The sequence below is a fragment of the Peromyscus californicus genome, unplaced genomic scaffold, assembly GCF_007827085.1.
Source record: "Peromyscus californicus insignis strain IS unplaced genomic scaffold, ASM782708v3 Scaffold_20__1_contigs__length_68692818, whole genome shotgun sequence".
Taxonomy (NCBI): Eukaryota; Metazoa; Chordata; class Mammalia; order Rodentia; family Cricetidae; genus Peromyscus; species Peromyscus californicus.
In genome coordinates, this window is record NW_026294503.1 from 62,556,455 (window position 1) to 62,574,726 (window position 18,272).

The window sequence follows — 18,272 nt, forward strand, 5'->3', positions numbered from 1 at the left end:
TTCGTTAAGAGCTCTTGTTGCACTTGCTCTTCCTGAGGACCCTGGTCCAGTTCCCAGCACCCTCAAGACAGCTAACAAACACCTATAACTCCAGTTCCAGGGGATCCAACATTATCTTCTTCCTTTTTTCCCCCTCAAGACAGGGGGCCTTGTATGTAGCCTTGGCTGTCCTGAATCTCATTCTGTAGAGGAGGCTGGCTTTGAACTCACAGAGATACCCCTGCCTCTGCCGTTGGGATCAAAGGCGTGTGCCACCACTGCCCAGCCCAACATCCTCATCATAACCCCACAGGCACCAGGTACACACGTGTTGCACTTACATATATGCAGGCAAACTAATACAAAAAAATCTTTAAAGAAGATTTGCAGGGAAATGTGGACTCAAGCTAGGGACAGGTTTGAGGTGCTTGGAAGACAACCAGAAGACATGGAGGGGCCAGTTGTTCTGGAGCTCAAAAGAGGAGGGGAGGCTTGACAAACCAATGGGCGAGCGGAAGAATGGAAGAGAGTGGTGGTGGTGGTGGTGGTGGTAGGGAGGCTGAGAGGAGCGGGCAGAAACTGAAATAAAGCAAAGAACGCCGGGTCAGCATCTGGAGAGCAGAGAGAACGCACAGGAGAGATTTGCAGCCACTCAAGAGAGATTTGCAGCCCTTCCACTGACAGCCTTTAGAACCTCTCCCACAGAGAGAGAGCACACAAATCGATAGGCGGCCCGACGCATCCGCATCCGTAGACCCACCACGTTCAAAGCGCAGACAAAGACTCTCCAGGGAAAGAGGAAACGCAGGACGTTAAGGGGGAGCTCAGCCTGAAGGTGCTCAAAAGAACGTCAGTCGAACAAAGAGAAGGCAGGTGCCATTTCAAACACCAGTCAGTAAGAACGGTGAACCGTGCGTGCTGTTCGCGGTGGCAGACCTCTTTTGAAGTCAGCTTGGCAGTGCATGGTGAGAACTATGAGATGTTTTCACCCGTTGCCGAGTTACCCCACCCAGTGTACTCCAGACCAAATATCTGTAGTCAAAGGTTAGGCACGGAGGTAAAATATGTGCACAGTGACGTTCACCATCAAGCTGCTTGTAATACGGAAAATGAGAAATAATTTGAATACCTACAATTGGAAAATGATGAAATAGAGTATGGTATTTCCACTTGGTAGAAAGTTATAAAGCTGTTGAAAAGATATTTGTGACTGTGATACAGCATCATGGGAGAAGACAAAAGTTGTGCATGCCCTGTGATGGGAACCATATAAACATTGGAGCAGAAGGAAGGGATGGGGAGGAAACACTCAGAGCGGGACGTGGTGCACACTCAGAAGGTGGAGTCAGAACAGTTACAAGTTGAAGGCCAGCCTTGACTACATGGAGAGACCCTGTCTGAAAAAGAAAAAGAAAAAAGCGAAAGAGGAAACATGAGTACTAGTTAATGGGGCTGCGGGGCAGTGTGCATGTTTCTCTTATCAGTTAATAACTGTTGACACTGAGAGGCTGTGGAAGCAGGATGAAGGCTCACCAAAGCCTGGATTTGGCTATAAGAGGTTACGAATTCATCCATCCAGAAAGCCTATTTCTTCAGCCCAGTCCTCATGTCCTAGCACCGTGGACATGAGCTTCATTTTATTTATTTATTTATTTATTTATTTATTTATTTATTTAGTTAGTTAGTTAGTTAGTTAGTTAGTTAGTTAGTTAGATAGTTAGTTAGTTAGTTAGTTAGTTTTTCAAGACAGGGTTTCTCTGTGTGTAGCCTTGGCTGTCCTGGAACTCCTTCTATAGATCAGGCTGACCTCAAGTTCATAGAGATCCGCCTGCCTCTGCCTTCCAAGTGCTGGGATTAAAGATGTGTGCCACCACTGCCCAGCTGAACTTCACTCTCATGATGGCAGAAAGCCCACAGCAAGGGAAATAGCCCGGGACTCCCCTAGACTCCCTGCCTGGTCCTAGGGTGCTCTGACCATAGGCAGGAATGGAACTTCATTGTCCCTTCTGCTGAGGACAAGGCCGTGGTCCGAGCTTAGAGGGACAGACAGGGCAGAGGTGCTAAGGAACGGCATCTCATGTGTCTGCAGTAGTGGCCACAGCAACTTAGGGAAGGGTTGGGGGATTCACCAAGGAGCTGAGGGAAGAGGCGGGCTACAGTGCTCTGGGGGAAGGGCTGAATGGTTGTGGTTGACCACCTGCTGTTTCACATCACCCTGAAGGTGACAGAGATGTGCATGAGCCATCACCTCACTGTTCCCCACAGGAACTCTACCTGGGCCCCCACCTACAGACACCATCCGGCCTGAGAAGCTCAGGTTCCTCCCTGCTCGCCCGCCTTCTTATGACAGACGCGCTGGGGCCTTGAAATAACACATCTTCATTTTCACCATCATTTCCACATCATTTGCCTATGATTCATTTGTTGTCAAGAGGCATTAAAACCTCCAACCCCCAGCTCCCAGGCACCCACTAGTCCCTGTCCCCTCTCCCTGTGTCCCAGTGCTCTCCTCCCCATAATGCCTTGCAACTGCCAACGCACCCTATGGAAGCCTTCTTCCTACAGATATGGCCTCCGCCACCGGGGTTTGGGGTGAGGGGGGCTGAGTCCACTCCAGGTTACCTCCACCTACTTCCCTGCCCAAGATTCTGGCCTCAACCCTGGTCTCAGGTAGCTCTGATGGGAAGTTTGGGCTTGAGATGACCTCATGAATACAAGAAGTAGCCCTGGGAAAGGAAAGAGGCATCTCATAACACTGCCCCCCGCCCCCCCCCCCCCCCGTGCCCCGCAGCCCCCAGTTCCAGAGGCTATGCTTTTCTGAGAGTCCCCACCCCCTCACTTTATCGTCATACCTTAAGGCCTGGGCTGGGGTCCCTTCCCTATCATTGTTTCCAACTGGCCTAGAGCGTACATTTCCATCCTCTCTGTAACCATGCGCACATGCTGAGGCGGAGCAGGGCTGACTCTCACACCATCTTTTCCCACGAGGGCTTTAGGTCTCCTGGACCTCCTCTGGGGGCTTTCTCGGTGCACCAGACACTAGAAGGTAGAACAGCCAGGGGAGGAAGAGGGTGAGGGGTGAGGAGGAGAGGAGGGTGGGAGCAGGTCGGGTGAGGGGAGCCACTGTGGTTGGGTTATCTGATGTGGGAACCAGGTGTGCTGCTTCAGGGCTCCGGGGTGGGGGAAGAGCAGCCTGAGACGGGAGACGTTGCAGAAGCAGCAGAGACGAGAGGATGGGGCGAATGAAAGGGAAGACATCTCCTGTCAGGAGCTCCTGCCATCCCGGTCCCTGGTCTCCTAGGCACTGGGGTGTCCCCTTCCTCCCCGGCTTCTTCATTCTCAGAGAGACAGTCAGCCTGTTCTCAACACATGTGGCCGAGGGAGGGGTGGCCACGAAGCGTGTGGCAGTGGGGACAGGGTCTAGCCTTATCCTGAATCAGAGCAGTTGGAGACAGTTGCTGGTCTGTCATCTCGGTTGGGGGTTATGGGTGGAGAGGGCTTTGCAGGAGGAGATAATGACATGGAGATAACAGTGCCTAGGGCCGGATACCCCTCAGCAAGTTCTCCAGCACCGGGTCCTGCGGCCTCTGCAGAGGCTGCCCTGGCTCAGGCCCTGATTCTGGGGCATGTGGCATGGCACTGGGTGTGTCCGGCTTCCGGGTCTGGTTGAGTACCCACTTAGTCCTTTACAAGAGCACCTTAGAGGGTGGACCTCGTGAGTTCCAGCTCCTGCCCCTCCAACCGTGGTTTGGGGGAGGAGCTAGAGAGGTGGTTGGAAGGAAGACATAACTGGGGAGAGGAAACCATCCCGGGAGGGGGAGGAAAACATCACAATGAAGGCTGACATGTTCCAAGCTCTTACGGACAGATGAGGCACGACTCTCAGGGTTCTTCACGTCGTCATTACAGGACTTTTCTTCAGAGAACAACGACACTCCTTACAGAAGAGACAGGGGACATGCCCTGAGTACAGGCAGGGCTGGGTCCCATCCTACCCCTGGATGCTGTTTCTGCTGCCGTAGTCAAAGCCCTACTAGGCATCATGCAACAGTCCTTCCTTCTGGTGTCTTTATAAAGACTCTGTGTTGCTGGCCATAGGTGAGGAGACTGAGGCTCAGACAGCCCAAGCCATTTCCCCCAAGATTACTTGGACACTACCAAGATGACCACCTCTTATTATTATTATTAATTATTATCATTATTTTTTTTTGAGACAGGTGTCACTGTAGCCTTGGCGGGCCTCGAGCTCTATATGTATACAGGTTGGCCTGGAACTCACAATGATCCACCTGCCTCTGCCTCTGAAGTGCTGGAGTTTATTTGTATGGGGATGGAAGAGAGTTGGGGGGTAGCAGGCATGCGCGATACAGTGCAAGTGTGGCAGAGAACAGCTTATGAGAGTCCGTTTTCTCCTTCTCCCGTGTAGGTCCCAGGGACTGGCCCAGGTCATCAGGCTTCATGGCTATCTCCCTGGCCCAGGAAGACCAACCCTTGAAGCCCATGTCCTTTTACACTAATTGGTTTTCCCAACCAAGACTGGGGAGACACGTGGAGGAGGGCAATAAAACCACAGAGCTCATCTGCCTACGTGGTCTTCATGGCCCAGTACCACGTTCAGTCTGTTGTAGGAAGAGCTGTAGTGAGCGTTTACCAAGTAAACCAGCAAACAACCAAATGAACAATGATGGGTGATCTTCCAGAGCAAAGGACTGGGCAGGTGTTGTGTATCAGTCTCCTCTAAGATGAAGACATTCCATCTTGAAGGGGAGCTCCTTGAGCAGGGAGGTTAAACAACAAACTAGCTTCAGGAAGTCCCTGAAACTGACTGGATTCACTATGCCCCTCCCCGCCAGAGCAAGCAGAACCCAGCTGCGAATAGTATTCTCAGACAAGAAAGGCTACCAGGAAGAGTCAGGAAGCAGCAGAGCTGCTTGGAAGAGGGTTAGACCAATTGAGGCACCTGAAAGGACACTCTCCAACTTGTCGAGCTGTCTGCAGGCTCCAGGTTCCCAGCTTTGTCAGCTGTCACCATGCTGGGGTGGGCTTACGTGATGCATCTGTCTTTGAGTCATTCTTGCTCCTGTAAGTGACCCCTCACCCCTACTCCTATAAACTAACTCCAGTAAAACTCACTGCCTCACCAAGTTGGACTTTGGTGGTATCTGAACTCTGGTCTGTCGTGGGTTTCCTATCTGGGGTGAGTAGATGCGTGTGTTGCATCTCCCCAGGAAACGTTTTTGTCACACAACAGCAAGTGCCACCGCTATCCCGAGCCACCTCCTTGTTCTCAGCTCCAGCACCTCAAGTCCTTCCTATAAACACAGCAGAAAGCAGGGAGTCCCTTAGGGTGGGGTTTCTATCAGGGAGGAAGTGGAGCTGGCTTCTCACCAACTCTTTTTTTTATCATCCCTCCCACCCCCCGCCATCCCCCTTTTTATCACCCAGGGCTGATTCAGAATCCACTCCCTTGTGCCTCCTGGGTGGGAGAGGGTACCGCACTGAAGTCAACATGGACCTGGGTAGGGACAAGCACCAAGGACATGACCCTCTCGTGCCTGGCCTGGTTGGCTTCAGCTCTCAGACCTTGCCAGGACCGGCTTGCCTGGGGTCCACTATCAGGATTGTTTGATCTAGCTGGCTGTGCTAGAAGGCAGTGGGAGACATGACAGCCAGGTGCCGACCAAGGTGGAGAGACCGTGCCCTTTCGTCTGCCCAGTTGACACAGGTGTTCACAGATGGCTGCAAGAATTTCAATTAAATGGGTTTGGGTGAGGGTGGCGTGGGCCTTTTCAGAGTCCTGGCACTGAGTACCGGTGAAGAGGGAAGAAGGGAGAACTCTCTCCTCCTCCGAAGAGAAACGGGAACTGTCAAGTTGATCACTCCCCTCCAGGGTCTGGACATCTAAGGAGCGCTCTGCCCAGAGCCCGGGGCTGCCTGGGATTTCCTCCAGCTTCCTTTAATCAGCAGCTTAGGACCGAGGAGGCTGCGCCTTTCTTTCTGGGCCCAGCTCAGAGGAGATTTGCAGCTTGGGGTTTGATACTTGATTTTTCCCTTCTTGAGTGTCCTGCCTCTAATAACCCTGGGTCCCGACCCTCAGTTCAGATCTGGTCTAATTTACAGGTATCTGTATACACTTGGGGTATAACGGTTGGGCCCCAGGAGCACTGATGAGCTCCCCACATTCCTGCAGAGATTCTAATTTTTCCAAACGTTCTTTTTACCTGAGAATCCACCTCTCCTTACCCACCCCTTCCTCATCAGTGCTGTATTCAACACTGAACCAGAGAGTCCCCAACTAATGCACAAAGGCTGACCTGCAGGAAGGTTGGCCATGACTCCATCTCCTTCAATACCAACCTAAGCTTTGGAAGATTCAAAGCCTGGAGAAGTGTCCTGATCATCAGATGGAGCTGGAGAGATAGCTTAGTGGTGAAGAACACTTGTTCTTGCAGAGGACCCTTGTTTGATTCCCAGAACCCCCATGGTGGCCCACGGGCATTTGTAACTCCAGACTTAGAGGATCCAATGACCTCTTCTGACTTCCCTGGGCACCAAGCAAGCACGTGGTACACATAGGTACATGCAGACAAAATACGCATACACATAAAAAATAAATATGAAAACAATTAGAGAATACTGGATGACAATGCGGGAGTCAAAAGATTCAAGCAGGCTAATATGGGATAAATTGCTGAGTTCTCAGTCGGTACAAAACCCAATGTGGCCAAATAGTGAAGGAGAAAGATAGAGTAGAAGCCTTACGGAGAGGTGTCAGCGTACGGGTTTTGAAGCCACGTGGACTTAACTGTTCAGTTTTCCAAGTTCAAGGGAAGGGTTTACATTTGCATAAGCGTTAGCATTTCATTTTCTTGCAGGGACCCCAGCAAAGCATTTGTTTGTTGGTTGGCTGGTTGGTTGGTTGGCTGGTTTTGAGAAAGTTTCTTGATACAAAGCTCGGGGTGGCCTGTCCTGGGAATCCTTCTGCTCCTGCCTCTGCAGCACTAGAGTGACAGACCTGTGACACCCTGCTGGCTTCCAGAAAACTCTTTAAACTTGATGTTTATTGTGAAAAACAGATCTTCCCAAGGCTCACACAAGTGGGTGGCACATCGTGTTGTGCTCATTCATCCCCATGTTCAGCGGGATCTGCGGAAGCTCAACTTTGTTCTAGTCTGGGAAACAAGCTTGAAACACACACCAGACTTCCTTCTACGGCACAGTGAAAGTGTGATTTTACCCAAATGGGGTAAGCGGGGCAGGATGGTGAAGGGCAGAGGAGAATCTGGGAAAACCATGAATCTGAGCTGGAGATTGAAGGAGCAAAAGGAGGCTGTCTTACTGGGGAACTCAAAGGGTAAAGAACAAAGGGGGATACCACAGGGGGCGGTGTGCAGAACAAAGGGGGTCCTGCAGGGGGCGGTGTGCAGAACAAGGGGGGGTTCTGCAAGGGGTGGTGTGCAGAACAAGGGGGGGTCCTGCAGGGGGCAGTGTGCAGAACAAGGGAGGTCCTGCAGGGGGCGGTGTGCAGAACAAGGGGCCCTGCAGGGGGCGGTGTGCAGAACAAAGGGGGTCCTTCAGGGGACAATGTGCAGAACAAAGGGGGATCCCACAGGGGGCGGTGTGCAGAACAAGGGGGGCCCCCGCAGGGGGCGGTGTGCAGACCGAGGGCCCTGCAGGGGGCGGTGTGCAGAACAAAGGGGGTCCTTCAGGGGACAATGTGCAGAACAAGGAGGGTCCCGCAGGGGGCGGTGTGCAGAACAAGGGGGGGTCCCGCAGGGGCCAGTGTGCAGAACAAGGGAGGTCCTGCAGGGGGCGGTGTGCAGAACAAGGGGTCCTGCAGGGGGCGGTGTGCAGAACAAAGGGGTCCTGCAGGGGACAGTGTGCAGAACAAGGGGTTCCTGCAGGGGACAGTGTGCAGAACAAGGGGTTCCTGCAGGGGGCGGTGTGCAGAACAAGGGGTCCTGCAGGGGGTAGTGTGCAGAAGGTATACAACATGGGTCCCAAAGTGTAGTCTGCGAGACCCCACAAAAGCAAATGCTGCAACTCTTTTTTATAACACTATTTACCTTTTTTTATTCCTGTTCCCGAATATCCAGTGCCTCCTCTTCCCCCAAAGCGGCTTCCATGATGATGTGGGATATCACCCCGGGTTGAATGCAGACACTGATGAAGAATGTAGCTGGCTTCTGCTAAGCTCAGCATTAAAGAGCTTCGAGAAACAGTATTTTCGTCCTTAAATTAGTGCTGCTCCGAATTATTATTTGCTGCTCAAATAATAATTGCTAAATATTAATGTCTAATAGATTCATTTTTACTATATTTAGAAACTTAATGAATATGTACTTTAAATTTCTCAGTTTTGGGCTGGAGAGATGGCTCAGAGGTTAAGAGCACTGGCTGTTCTTCCAGAGGTCCTGAGTTCAATTCCCAGCAACCACATGGTGACTCACAACCATCTGTAATGAGATCTGGCTCCCTCTTCTGGCCTGCAGGGACACATGCAAACAGAACACTGCGTATGTAATAAATAAATGAATCTTTAAAAAAAAAATTTCTCAGTTTTGATTTTTTACATCATAAATATTGCTAGACTTTTTTTTTTTTTTTGAGACAACGTCTTATATAGCTCAGCTTGGTCTCAAACTCTCCCTGTAGCTTAGGGTGGCCTTGAACTCTTGATTCTTTTGCTACCAAAATTTCCTAAGTGCATCACACCTAGCAGCAGCTACATAGAATTTATGTAAGTAAAAGTTCCCAGGGCTCCTTGTTTTTAAGAGGTAAGGGAGTTCTGAGAACTTCTGGGCTGGCAAGCTGTGAGAGGCACAGGTAGAGAGCTGGAACCTGTTGGATACAGCGGCTGCTTAGGTCTTAACATCTGGTGCAGAGACTCCAGGACCCTGGAGAGACAGAGGTGGGATTTACACTGCACCCTGGGATATGTGGATGCCGGGATACGTGAGCATGAAAAAATGGCGTAAGCAAAGATGACAGATCAGATCTGATTCTTGGAACGTGTGTAGAGTCTCCTTCTCTGAGCACTTGCCGCTGTTCACCTCGGTTGTGGGTGTGACTTCATGAAGTCAGGAGGGAAGGAGTGCTGGGTTTTCTTTCCTTCCTTTTTTGGCTTGTGGGGATGAAGTTGGAAAAGAAAGGCTGTAACTGAAAGAAGTTGGGGATGGCGGTAACCATACTCGTTTGTAGCCCAATGTAGGTTCCACGCCCCCAGCCCCCAACAATCTGGTTCAGTGGGGTCCAATTTGGCTCATTAAATGACTCACCTGCCCTCTGGTGGCCAGATGGCCCAATGGCACCTTGTTTAGATGCTGATAAGTAGGGAACAGAAGCCCCTGGCAAGAGGCTGAGATCTGAAGGGGCCTTACAGATACGTGTGGGGACAATCAAGAGACCCAGGAAGAATCAGTGGTCAGAGCATGGGAACAGCGTCACCTCCTTAGTACACATTTATTTGACCAACTGCAGCTCAACAATGATGCTGGCAGGCCATTCTGATTGATGGCTACGTGCCGGATACTGTGATGGATTATTTACACAGGTTGAGGTATAGCATCAGTAACCCAACAAGGTGGCTACTGTTACTGCTGCCATTTTATAGAGGAAGAAACCAAGGCTCGAAAACATCATGGGACAACCTCAGGACTGGGTGTAGTTTCCGCCCTTAACTGTTACTCTTGGTGGCTTCCACTGTTACTGACGCCAATGGTCTGTTTGTGGGCCTGTGCTTAGAAACTTCGGAAAAAACACACAGTCAGGCTTGTGGACAACCCCAGGCTTCTCACTCTCAGCACAAATAAGGCTCAGAAGCAACACGGACAAGATCTTGACCTTGGGAGGCTCCTGCTTGAGGTGTCCAATGTACTGGGGGTAAGAGGAGAGGAACGCCATTTAGGTGACTTCAGCAGCAGAACCTCAGGGCCTTGCTGTAGTGTAGCAACTCCCCCTAGTGGTGAGGCTCAAGATAAGCCTCCAGCTGAGATTTTTCACTGCTGGATGGGGCTCAAAGAACCCGCGGACAGGGGTGTCTCCTTCCCCAGAACTACAAGGAAGCCACTGGAACACTTATAGTTTCTCCTCAAGATAGAGCAGTCCTCTGAAAAAGGCCCTGCCTGGGTGAGATAGACCGAGAAGAAATATGCTCTACTCCTAAGTAGCCCTCGACATTTCTCAAGGTCATGTCAAGGTCACCCTTGATTCTGGGGACAGCCCGCACCTAATGGCTCTCTGATGAAAAAAGCAGAAAACCCGGGGGAAGGGGAGAAGATGGGAGGCGAAGAGGGAGGGAAAACTGCGGTCGGGATGTAAAATAAATGAATACATTTAATTAATTTTAAAAAAATAGAAAATCTACCTTCCTCAACACGAGGCCACCTGAAATCCAGACCAGCTCCAGGCGGCCGGCCCTTGAGCGACACTAAGACTTTCGTTGGAATGTTTCTCGAACCAGCTCCCCTGTCTCATGTTATTTCATACAACCTCTCTCCAGGAAAACTCTGGCCTTCCAACTCCATTTTAGGGTCTGCTTCCCTTGAACCCCTCTCACACTACCCGGGATATGACGCGTGTTGACGGTGACTCAGGGTGGTTGTCTGCAGCGGTGAGCCCTGACCCACAACATCCGCTCTCTCCTACTACCAGGAGCATTGAGTTTGAGATTAGTAAGTTCCAGGCCAGCCTGTGCTATATGGTAAAACTCTGTCTCCAAAAATAAAGCACCAGGGAAGACTGGTTGGGGTAGACCACCCCTGCCCAATGGGACATTCTGTGATGATAAAATGCTCTTATGCCATTGTCCCTAGTGGTAGTTCTGAGGCCACTGAGCACTGGAAACTCAGAACTGTGACTTGTACGGTTGAAGAGCTGAATGCTGAGTTTGGTTTGATTTTTTTTTCTCACAGAGTTATGAGAGGTGCTTATGTATGTATGTATGTATGTATGTATGTATGTATGTAATACCTAGTAGAAATTGCTTGTTTGTTTTATTCTGTTTTGTTTTGTTTTTTGAGGAAGGGTCTCTCTATATACCCATTGCCATCCTGGAACTGGAACATCCAGGCTGACCTTGAACCTACAGAGATCCACCTGTCTCTGCCTCCCAAGTGTTAGGTTTAAAGCTATGCACCACCTCGCCTGGCCTTTGGTTTGATTTGAAATGGTTCAGCAGGGCTTAGTGACACACGCTTTTAATCCCAGCACTCAGGAGGCAGGGGCAGGCCGATCTCTGAGTTCAAGGCCAATTTGGTCTTGGACAAGGGCAATCAGAGAAAACCTGTCTTGAAAAACCAGGAAATAAATAAATTAAGTTAGATAAAAAATTAAGTGGTTCAACAGTGAGGTAGAGAACAAAGCTAGGCATGTGAAAACTCAGCACTTCGGCCTGATGGTAATGGTTTCTGGATTGTGTGCTCTTCTGGATCATCTCTGAGAACACTAAGGGTTCGTGGAGCTGTTCCTCAGGTTCATCCTCTCACAGACAGGCCTGATTTGGGCAGCCATGGGTTTGCTTTCTCTAAGTCAACCCATTTTTCATGACAAAGCCCTCCAGTCCAGTCTCAGGTCCCTCTCATCTCATTCCACTGGGACGTCCGTCTGTCTATCTTAGCTTGTGGCTTGAAATCTTTTCAGATGTTTCTACAAATTAAAGTAAATCATGCCCCAGGTTTCTGAACCAACTTAAAAGAAAAAAACAATACGTGTGTGGGGCAAGATTCTGAGTGCAATTCTCAGTGCCGAGTCCTTGGTTGGGAATTCTTGTTTGCTCTGTCTGTCTGACTCCTCTGGACCCTTCAGGAGTCATATTTATGCGCAGGGGTAATTGTAACACTCCGAGGCTGGCCTAACAGAGTCTCCAATGCAAGGCCTACCGTTACCAGTGGTCCCTTGGTTTCCTTCGTGATGTTCTTTGGGAAGCGCCACACCTGACTGAGGCCCACATATTAGGTCACATGCTTCTTGGGGGTAGGGCACCCTGTGACCCAGGACCTCCAGTTTCCCCAGCTCTGAGTGGAAACCCTCCCTAGGGTGGTAGCAAGACCGCCCACCATTTGTCACACCGCTTGACTCTGTAGGGGGCGGTAGAACATTGCAATTAATTGAAGGTTTCCAGAGACAGCTGCGCAGGTCCGAAGCCCACCTCTCACTCACCACCAGTGTCGCTTCAGGCAACTAATCCCCTCGGCCATGTGGGGACAGCAATGGCACATTTTTCGTGGGGTCCTTACAAAGATCAAGCAAGTTGGTTTTCATGAGGCGTTTATTTACAGCGGTCAGTGTCACAAAGGAAGTTTGAGTTGCTTTTGTTACCACCGGCAAAGCGTTTTCATTGGTCGCTTTGACAAGCTCTTGGGAAACCTTTTTCCCTCTCTGGAAATCTCTTTGGAGGCTCTTTAGATGTCTAACTTCCAGCAGATCTGTCAGTTATCTCAACCATCACTGTTGGCCTGGCTTGGACTCCCCTACTTCCTTCCCCGTCGGCAGCAGGAAGATTCTCCCATCTCGGGAAATCTTGCTGATTGTCCATCTCGATGTCTGTTCATTTCCCTTCGTGTCTAATGATCTCTCTCAGAAGTGTGAGCTCTCCCAGTGCCTACCTTTTGTGTGTTCAGAATGAACAAACCAGACGCTTCCAAACCCCGCCGGCCCCCGCTTTGTTTTCCTCCCAGCTCCTAGACGTCCCTTTGGGCACTGCCTCAGTGACGTGGGCCCTTGGGCTGAGTAACCGGCCTTCTCTGGAGGCCCGTGGAGTCTCCTGGGGAGGGCAGGAAGGGAAGAGGGCAGAGGGGAGGCTTTCCAAAGGCCGACCCATGTTATTGACACAACAGTAGCACACAGGGCTGAGGTGGAGGCCAAAAGCCAGGCTTCACCCAGGGAGGCTGATGCCTGCCCTCCTCCTTCGGAGGGTGGGTGGGTTTATTACCCCGGGGAGGGGGGGGGGGGAGTCCTGGAGTAGGTTTGCTCTAAAACCCAGGGCTTCCTCAAATCCTGGGTCAACTACCAGAACAGTGGAAACAGGCTCAGTATAAAACAGCCCAGGGCCATGAGTTCAAAGTTTCCCCAGGCCTGGGGGTGTTTCTAATTCTAAGAGCCCCAGTAAACCACCCTCTCCTCTAATGGCCGGTTCTCATTCTAAAGCGGTTGGAGGAGAGCTTAGTGATTTTCACTTTCCCTCCCGTTGAACAGTGAGCTGGATCAAAGTGTCTGCAGCTAACATCGAAGGTCTCTCTGGTTTTTGTTTTTTGTGCAGTAACAATAATCATCAGCGTTCAGTATTTTCACACACACACACACACACACACACACACACACACACACACACACTCATCAATTGCTCTGATTCAGGTGCTACCATTTCAATGTTAGGACACAGTATAGGTGGGGTCTAATTCTGAAAACAACCCTGATTTCATAAATTTAAAAAAGGAAGCCTTCTGTATGCCGTTCTACAATATGGGAATGTGGCCCCAGATAGTTTCCACTTGAATTCTGGGAAACACGGGGCCGGGTGGACACTAACGGTTCTTGCAATGTTAAACCTGTTTTGTCCCAGGGTTTTCAGGGAAAAAAAAAAATGTAGGAAGAAGGATACATCTGGGGCTCATGTTCCCACTGACCTTAGCACTCTATGGGTGCTTTCAATATGGCCGTGTTCCCCAAATCAAGCATTTACTTGAAGGACCTTCCATGAGTCCCCCCGTGAAAATCTTTTGTGTATGGGTCCCACACACCTACAACCCATGATCAGAAAGGGGTGTACTTGGGGTGAGCGAGATCAGGGTTCCAAACTCCTGGGCTGGGCTGCTATAGAGGAAGAAGTAGAGTTTGAAGAGACATACCCAGCCCATCCCCTGTCCATGTCACGGGCCTACCTTGACTTTGGGGTGGTGGGGTGAGGGAGTCAGGAGGGAACTGGCACCGTATCACTGCCCCCCACACATTCTGACCACCCCCTCCACCTATCCCCTGAGGTGTGGGGTGCCCCGGTCTGGCTTTCCATCTGAAAAGCAGGCTTGGAGGCCCGCCTGGGCAGCTCTTGGTTTTCCCATTCTCCTGGGTGGAGAAAAGGCAGCTCCCCTACGTCCGCGAGGGGAGACACTGTTGCTCCCAATGGGGGGATGGGGAAGCTGAGATGACTTCTGGGACATTCTTGGTGACAAGAGGGTAAGACCCTGGGAAGCCAGAGAAAGAGACGCTTTCCTAGGTAAGGCACTGTCAGGGTCAGAGGTGAAGACAGGGCTGGGGATTTCCTGAAAGTTGGGGACATTTGGTTCTGGCACACCGGTAGGTGAGAGGAGAGGTCCCACTATCTCCAGGCCGAGGGACCAAGGACAGAGGGGTCTCTGCTCACTGTCCTGCTGGGAGGCTGGCTCTGTTCTTCCATACTTGGGCCCCATGTTCCATCCCCTGGGGCCTTTCCTCCAGTGTTTTCCAGGTCAGTGGTTCTGGGAATAGGGAAGAAGCCCACTGTACCAGAAGTACCAACCCCAGGGAATTCCCATGCAAAACCTCAAAAGTGGGAACTATGGGGCTAGGCGAGTCCTCGTTGCTTAGTGTGGTAGTGTATTTGGTCATCTTGGCAGTGAATGAGTCCATGAGTATAATGGCAGAGGAAGGAGGCCCCACAGTGACCTACTGCCCTGGGAGAGAATAGAACACACTGTCGGCAGGATGAGATGGCATACATGGGGATTGTGGGTAGGTTGTGTATCCTTTTTGGAGGGGGTAGAGGATTTCCCACTAGGCTCTGGGCAGGTGGGACTGGAGCCAGGGGAGGTACAGGTACCTGTCCCCGAGGCACGGGCACATTTCTCCTGCCTGCCTCCCTTGACACAAGCAGCAGCCTCTTGTGGTGGGAGCATCCCTAGGTAGGGCTCTGCCTGCAGCCTCTGCCCTCTACCCACACTTGAGTCTCTTTGGCAAATGAATAGCAGTCTCTCATATCTGAAGGCTCAAGGGACAGGGACAGCCTGTGGTCTGCAGGAAAGAGAGACAGGCTGGGCAGGGACGAGGACAGGCCAGACAGACATGGGCGATGACAGAGGAACTCCAGAAGGGGCAGGAGGCACTGCTGGGTTGCCACCAGCCCAGAGCCTGGGCACGGGGCCCCGGAGGAGCGGCCCCACCCAGGCTCCACTGCAGGCCACCCTGGTCAGGAGATCTCATTGCCAAACACCTCTAGCACAAGGGGCGTGAGCTTCATGCTATTCTCGGGCTGGAAGGAGAGGGAGCGGTACTGTTTGGAGTGCTCCTCGTTGAGGCTTCGCAGGTCAGCCAACTTCTGGATCATCTTGGCATACAGCTGGTGGCTGCCTGGGGGTGGGTGGCGGCAGCGGATGTAGGTCTGCAGCGTGTTGGATAGGCGGTCCTGAATGGCTTCAACCAACTTGGCGTCCTGTACCCCAGGTCGGTCTGTGTCACAGGGAACGGAGGGAGACACGGGTGCTCAGCTGAGTTCCTTGCTGCTCAGTTTCACAACATCCATCCACACAGATACCCATGTCAGCATCCCCCCATGACATCCCACCGCATCGGGGACCACGTCCTCTGGTCCTGTCCCCACCTCACCTCACTCCTTCTGTCTCTAGGTTCAGTCTTTGATGTTCAGATCCCCCATACTGGCCCACAGATCTTCCCTCCGCCCGGAAGTCAGCTCTCCCCTCTTTGCCTGCCTGCCTGATCTCAGGGAACAGACTCAAAGCCCTTCCCAAAGAAGGGGGCTGTCCCTGATACCCCCCTTCTCCTGGCTCCAGATCTACCTCAGGATCTCTCTTGTAGTATCACACCATCTTCGTATTCAAAACTCTCATCATATTGCGAATGAGTAGAACCTAGCATTCGCTTCCCCCCGACCTTCATGAGAGGAAAGTCTATGCTGTTTGCTGAGACTCCCTGTGCCTTGCCCAGTGCCTGGCCATAGTAAGTGCTCGTAAATCATTACCGAGTGTGTGAGTGAGTGAGTACATGCCAGCTTGGCACCAGGAGTGAAGTCTGTGTCTATCTCTTGGACCTTCAGCCTGGGAAGGCATTCCTGGGCACAGACCACTAGTTTGTTCCCCGTGTACACGTGATCCAGGCTGAGTCAGGACTGTATCCTTTAGGCTTTACCGCCATCTCTAAGACCACAACGGCCTCCTTAGTCTCTTCCCCCACCCCCTTGGATCACAGCCCACAGCCTCCAAAAATCAACCCAGGCAGAAGCATCCATGGTTCCACAGGGTTTGTGCCCAGCCTCTGAGGAACCTCAGGTGACAGGAAAGTTCATCACAGTTCACACAAGAACAGAGCCTGAGTATTGGCAACACCCAAGGCCTATGCGTGGCCTGTGGAACCCTGTTCATCTGGTTCCTCAAAGTCCTATGAATCGCCCTGGCCTCCACGGGACAAAGCTGCATGTGTTGAGGGACCCCTCCACGTGCCATACGGGCTATGCAAAGCCAGCAGAGTGAGCACTTCCTTATTTGCCTTTCATGTTCACCTCTCCCTCAGACTACCCTGCTGGCTCAGAGCAGGCCTTTATCACTTAAGAGTCCCCACCAGGTCCCAGGTCTCTCCGTCCCTCCCTACGAGGCTCCATACCTGGGGAGACGATGCAGATGGCCATGAGCAGGACGTGTTCCTCCTCATGTAAGTTCAGCTTCTTCAGCCCCACCTGGAACTTTATGAGGGGCTCAATCAGCTCCAGGGTGTGCCCAGCTGTGAGAGAGAATAGACAGCATGAGAGTGGAATCACCCGCCCTGGCTGAGTCCGCTACCGGGCATCATCCCCCCCACTTCTCTCCCTGCTGTTACCCAGTTCCCTTCCCCATGCCTGGTCACAACCCCAAGGGCCCACAGGCTACAGAGCCAGAGTCTGGGAGCTGGAGCAAACAGAGGAGGAGTCCAACCGCACCTTTGGTGACATCGCCGACATCATACTTGTAGTCCTGGCTGCCACAGTCCCAGGACATGTCATCCATGGTGAAAGACTGATTGGAGCGTAACATGATGACCTCGATGGCACTTGACTTGAGCAGTACAATCTGGTCGTCGGAGGTGAGATCCCTGGTGGGGAAGGCAGGGAGGGAGAGGTCAGGTAACCAGTAAAAAAATCTTCAAGTCACAGGCACCCGTGTAGTGTTTGGACAGGGATATCCTGGAAGGTAAAAGAGTGTGTCCCAGGGAGAAGACACCAAGGCTTTCCCAGTAGCTCAATGACTGGTGGCAGGAGCTACTATGGGCGGGAAGAAGGGGCAGCCAAGGAAAGCTCCATGTGCTGGGGTGTGCAACAGAGGCTTGCAGAAGGTGTAATGAGAGTCACCGTCAACTCTTCAGGTGTCCGTTCCTCCTCAGTAGCCCGCTTAGCCACCTCTGTCTCCAGGACAGCGCTCAAGTCCTTGACTTCCTTCCTGCTCCCACGAGGACCGCTCTGGCTTAGAGCGCCATCGCTTTTGTCTTTGGTGTATGTGTGGAGGCCAGAGGTTGGTGGCCAATGTCTTCTACTGAATGCTCTGTTTGGAGACCAGGTCACTTGCTGAACCTGGAGCTTGCTGCTCCAGATTGACTGCCTGGCTAGTGAGCCCTAGGGATCTACTTGCCTCCGTGCCCTAGCACTGGGGTTACAGATGCATACTGCCACATCTGGCTTTTATGTGCATGTGGGGGATCCGAACTCAGGTCCTCGTGCTTGTGCAGCAGGTAGTTGATCTGCTGAGAAATCTCCACAGCTGTGGAGGTGTGACCGGAAACGACCCTCATAGGCTCATATATTTGAATGCTTAGTTACTAGAGAGTGGAGCTGTTTGGGAAGGATTAAGGGGGGTTGGCCTTGCTGGAGTAAATGTGGTCATGTTGGAGGAAGTGTGTCACTGGGGGTGGGCTTTGAGGTTTAAAGAGCCCAAATCAGGCCCAGTGATTCTCTCTCTGCCTGCTGCCTGTGGATCAGGATGTAAAGCTCTCAATTACTGCTCCAGCGCCATGCCTGCCTGCTTCCTGCCATGATGATTATGGACTAACCCTATGAAACTGTAAGCAAGTCCCCAATTAAATGCAAGAATTGCCTTGGTCATGAAGTCTCTTCACAGCAACAGAACACTAAGACAATGGCCCTCTCCATGGTTTGTGCAACAGCCTCCTACTGGAGTCCCAGAGTCTCGAGTCTCTCATTCACCTTTCCTATTGCTGATACCGGGCAATGCCATTCTTGTGCCCGAGATCCTCCCTAGGATCAAACACTCCAAGATCAAGCCCAGACTCCACAATTTGGCTCTGCTTGGTCTTCCTGGGCCTCTTTCCCATTACAAACG

General features: G+C 51.6%; 1 protein-coding gene across 1 annotated transcript in view; it reads right to left on the reverse strand.

The window, feature by feature from the left end:
- Positions 1–12,229: 12,229 nt before the first annotated feature.
- Positions 12,230–18,272, reverse strand: part of Vdr (vitamin D receptor) — a 55,382-nt gene continuing 49,339 nt past the window's right edge. Inside the window, exons 8-10 of the mRNA XM_052747502.1 lie at positions 16,880–17,031; positions 16,567–16,683; positions 12,230–15,399 (exon numbers count right to left, since the gene is read on the reverse strand). Of these exons, the coding sequence (XP_052603462.1) occupies positions 15,140–15,399; positions 16,567–16,683; positions 16,880–17,031 (529 nt within the window). The 3' untranslated portion in view covers positions 12,230–15,139. The remainder of the gene's footprint in view (positions 15,400–16,566; positions 16,684–16,879; positions 17,032–18,272) is intronic.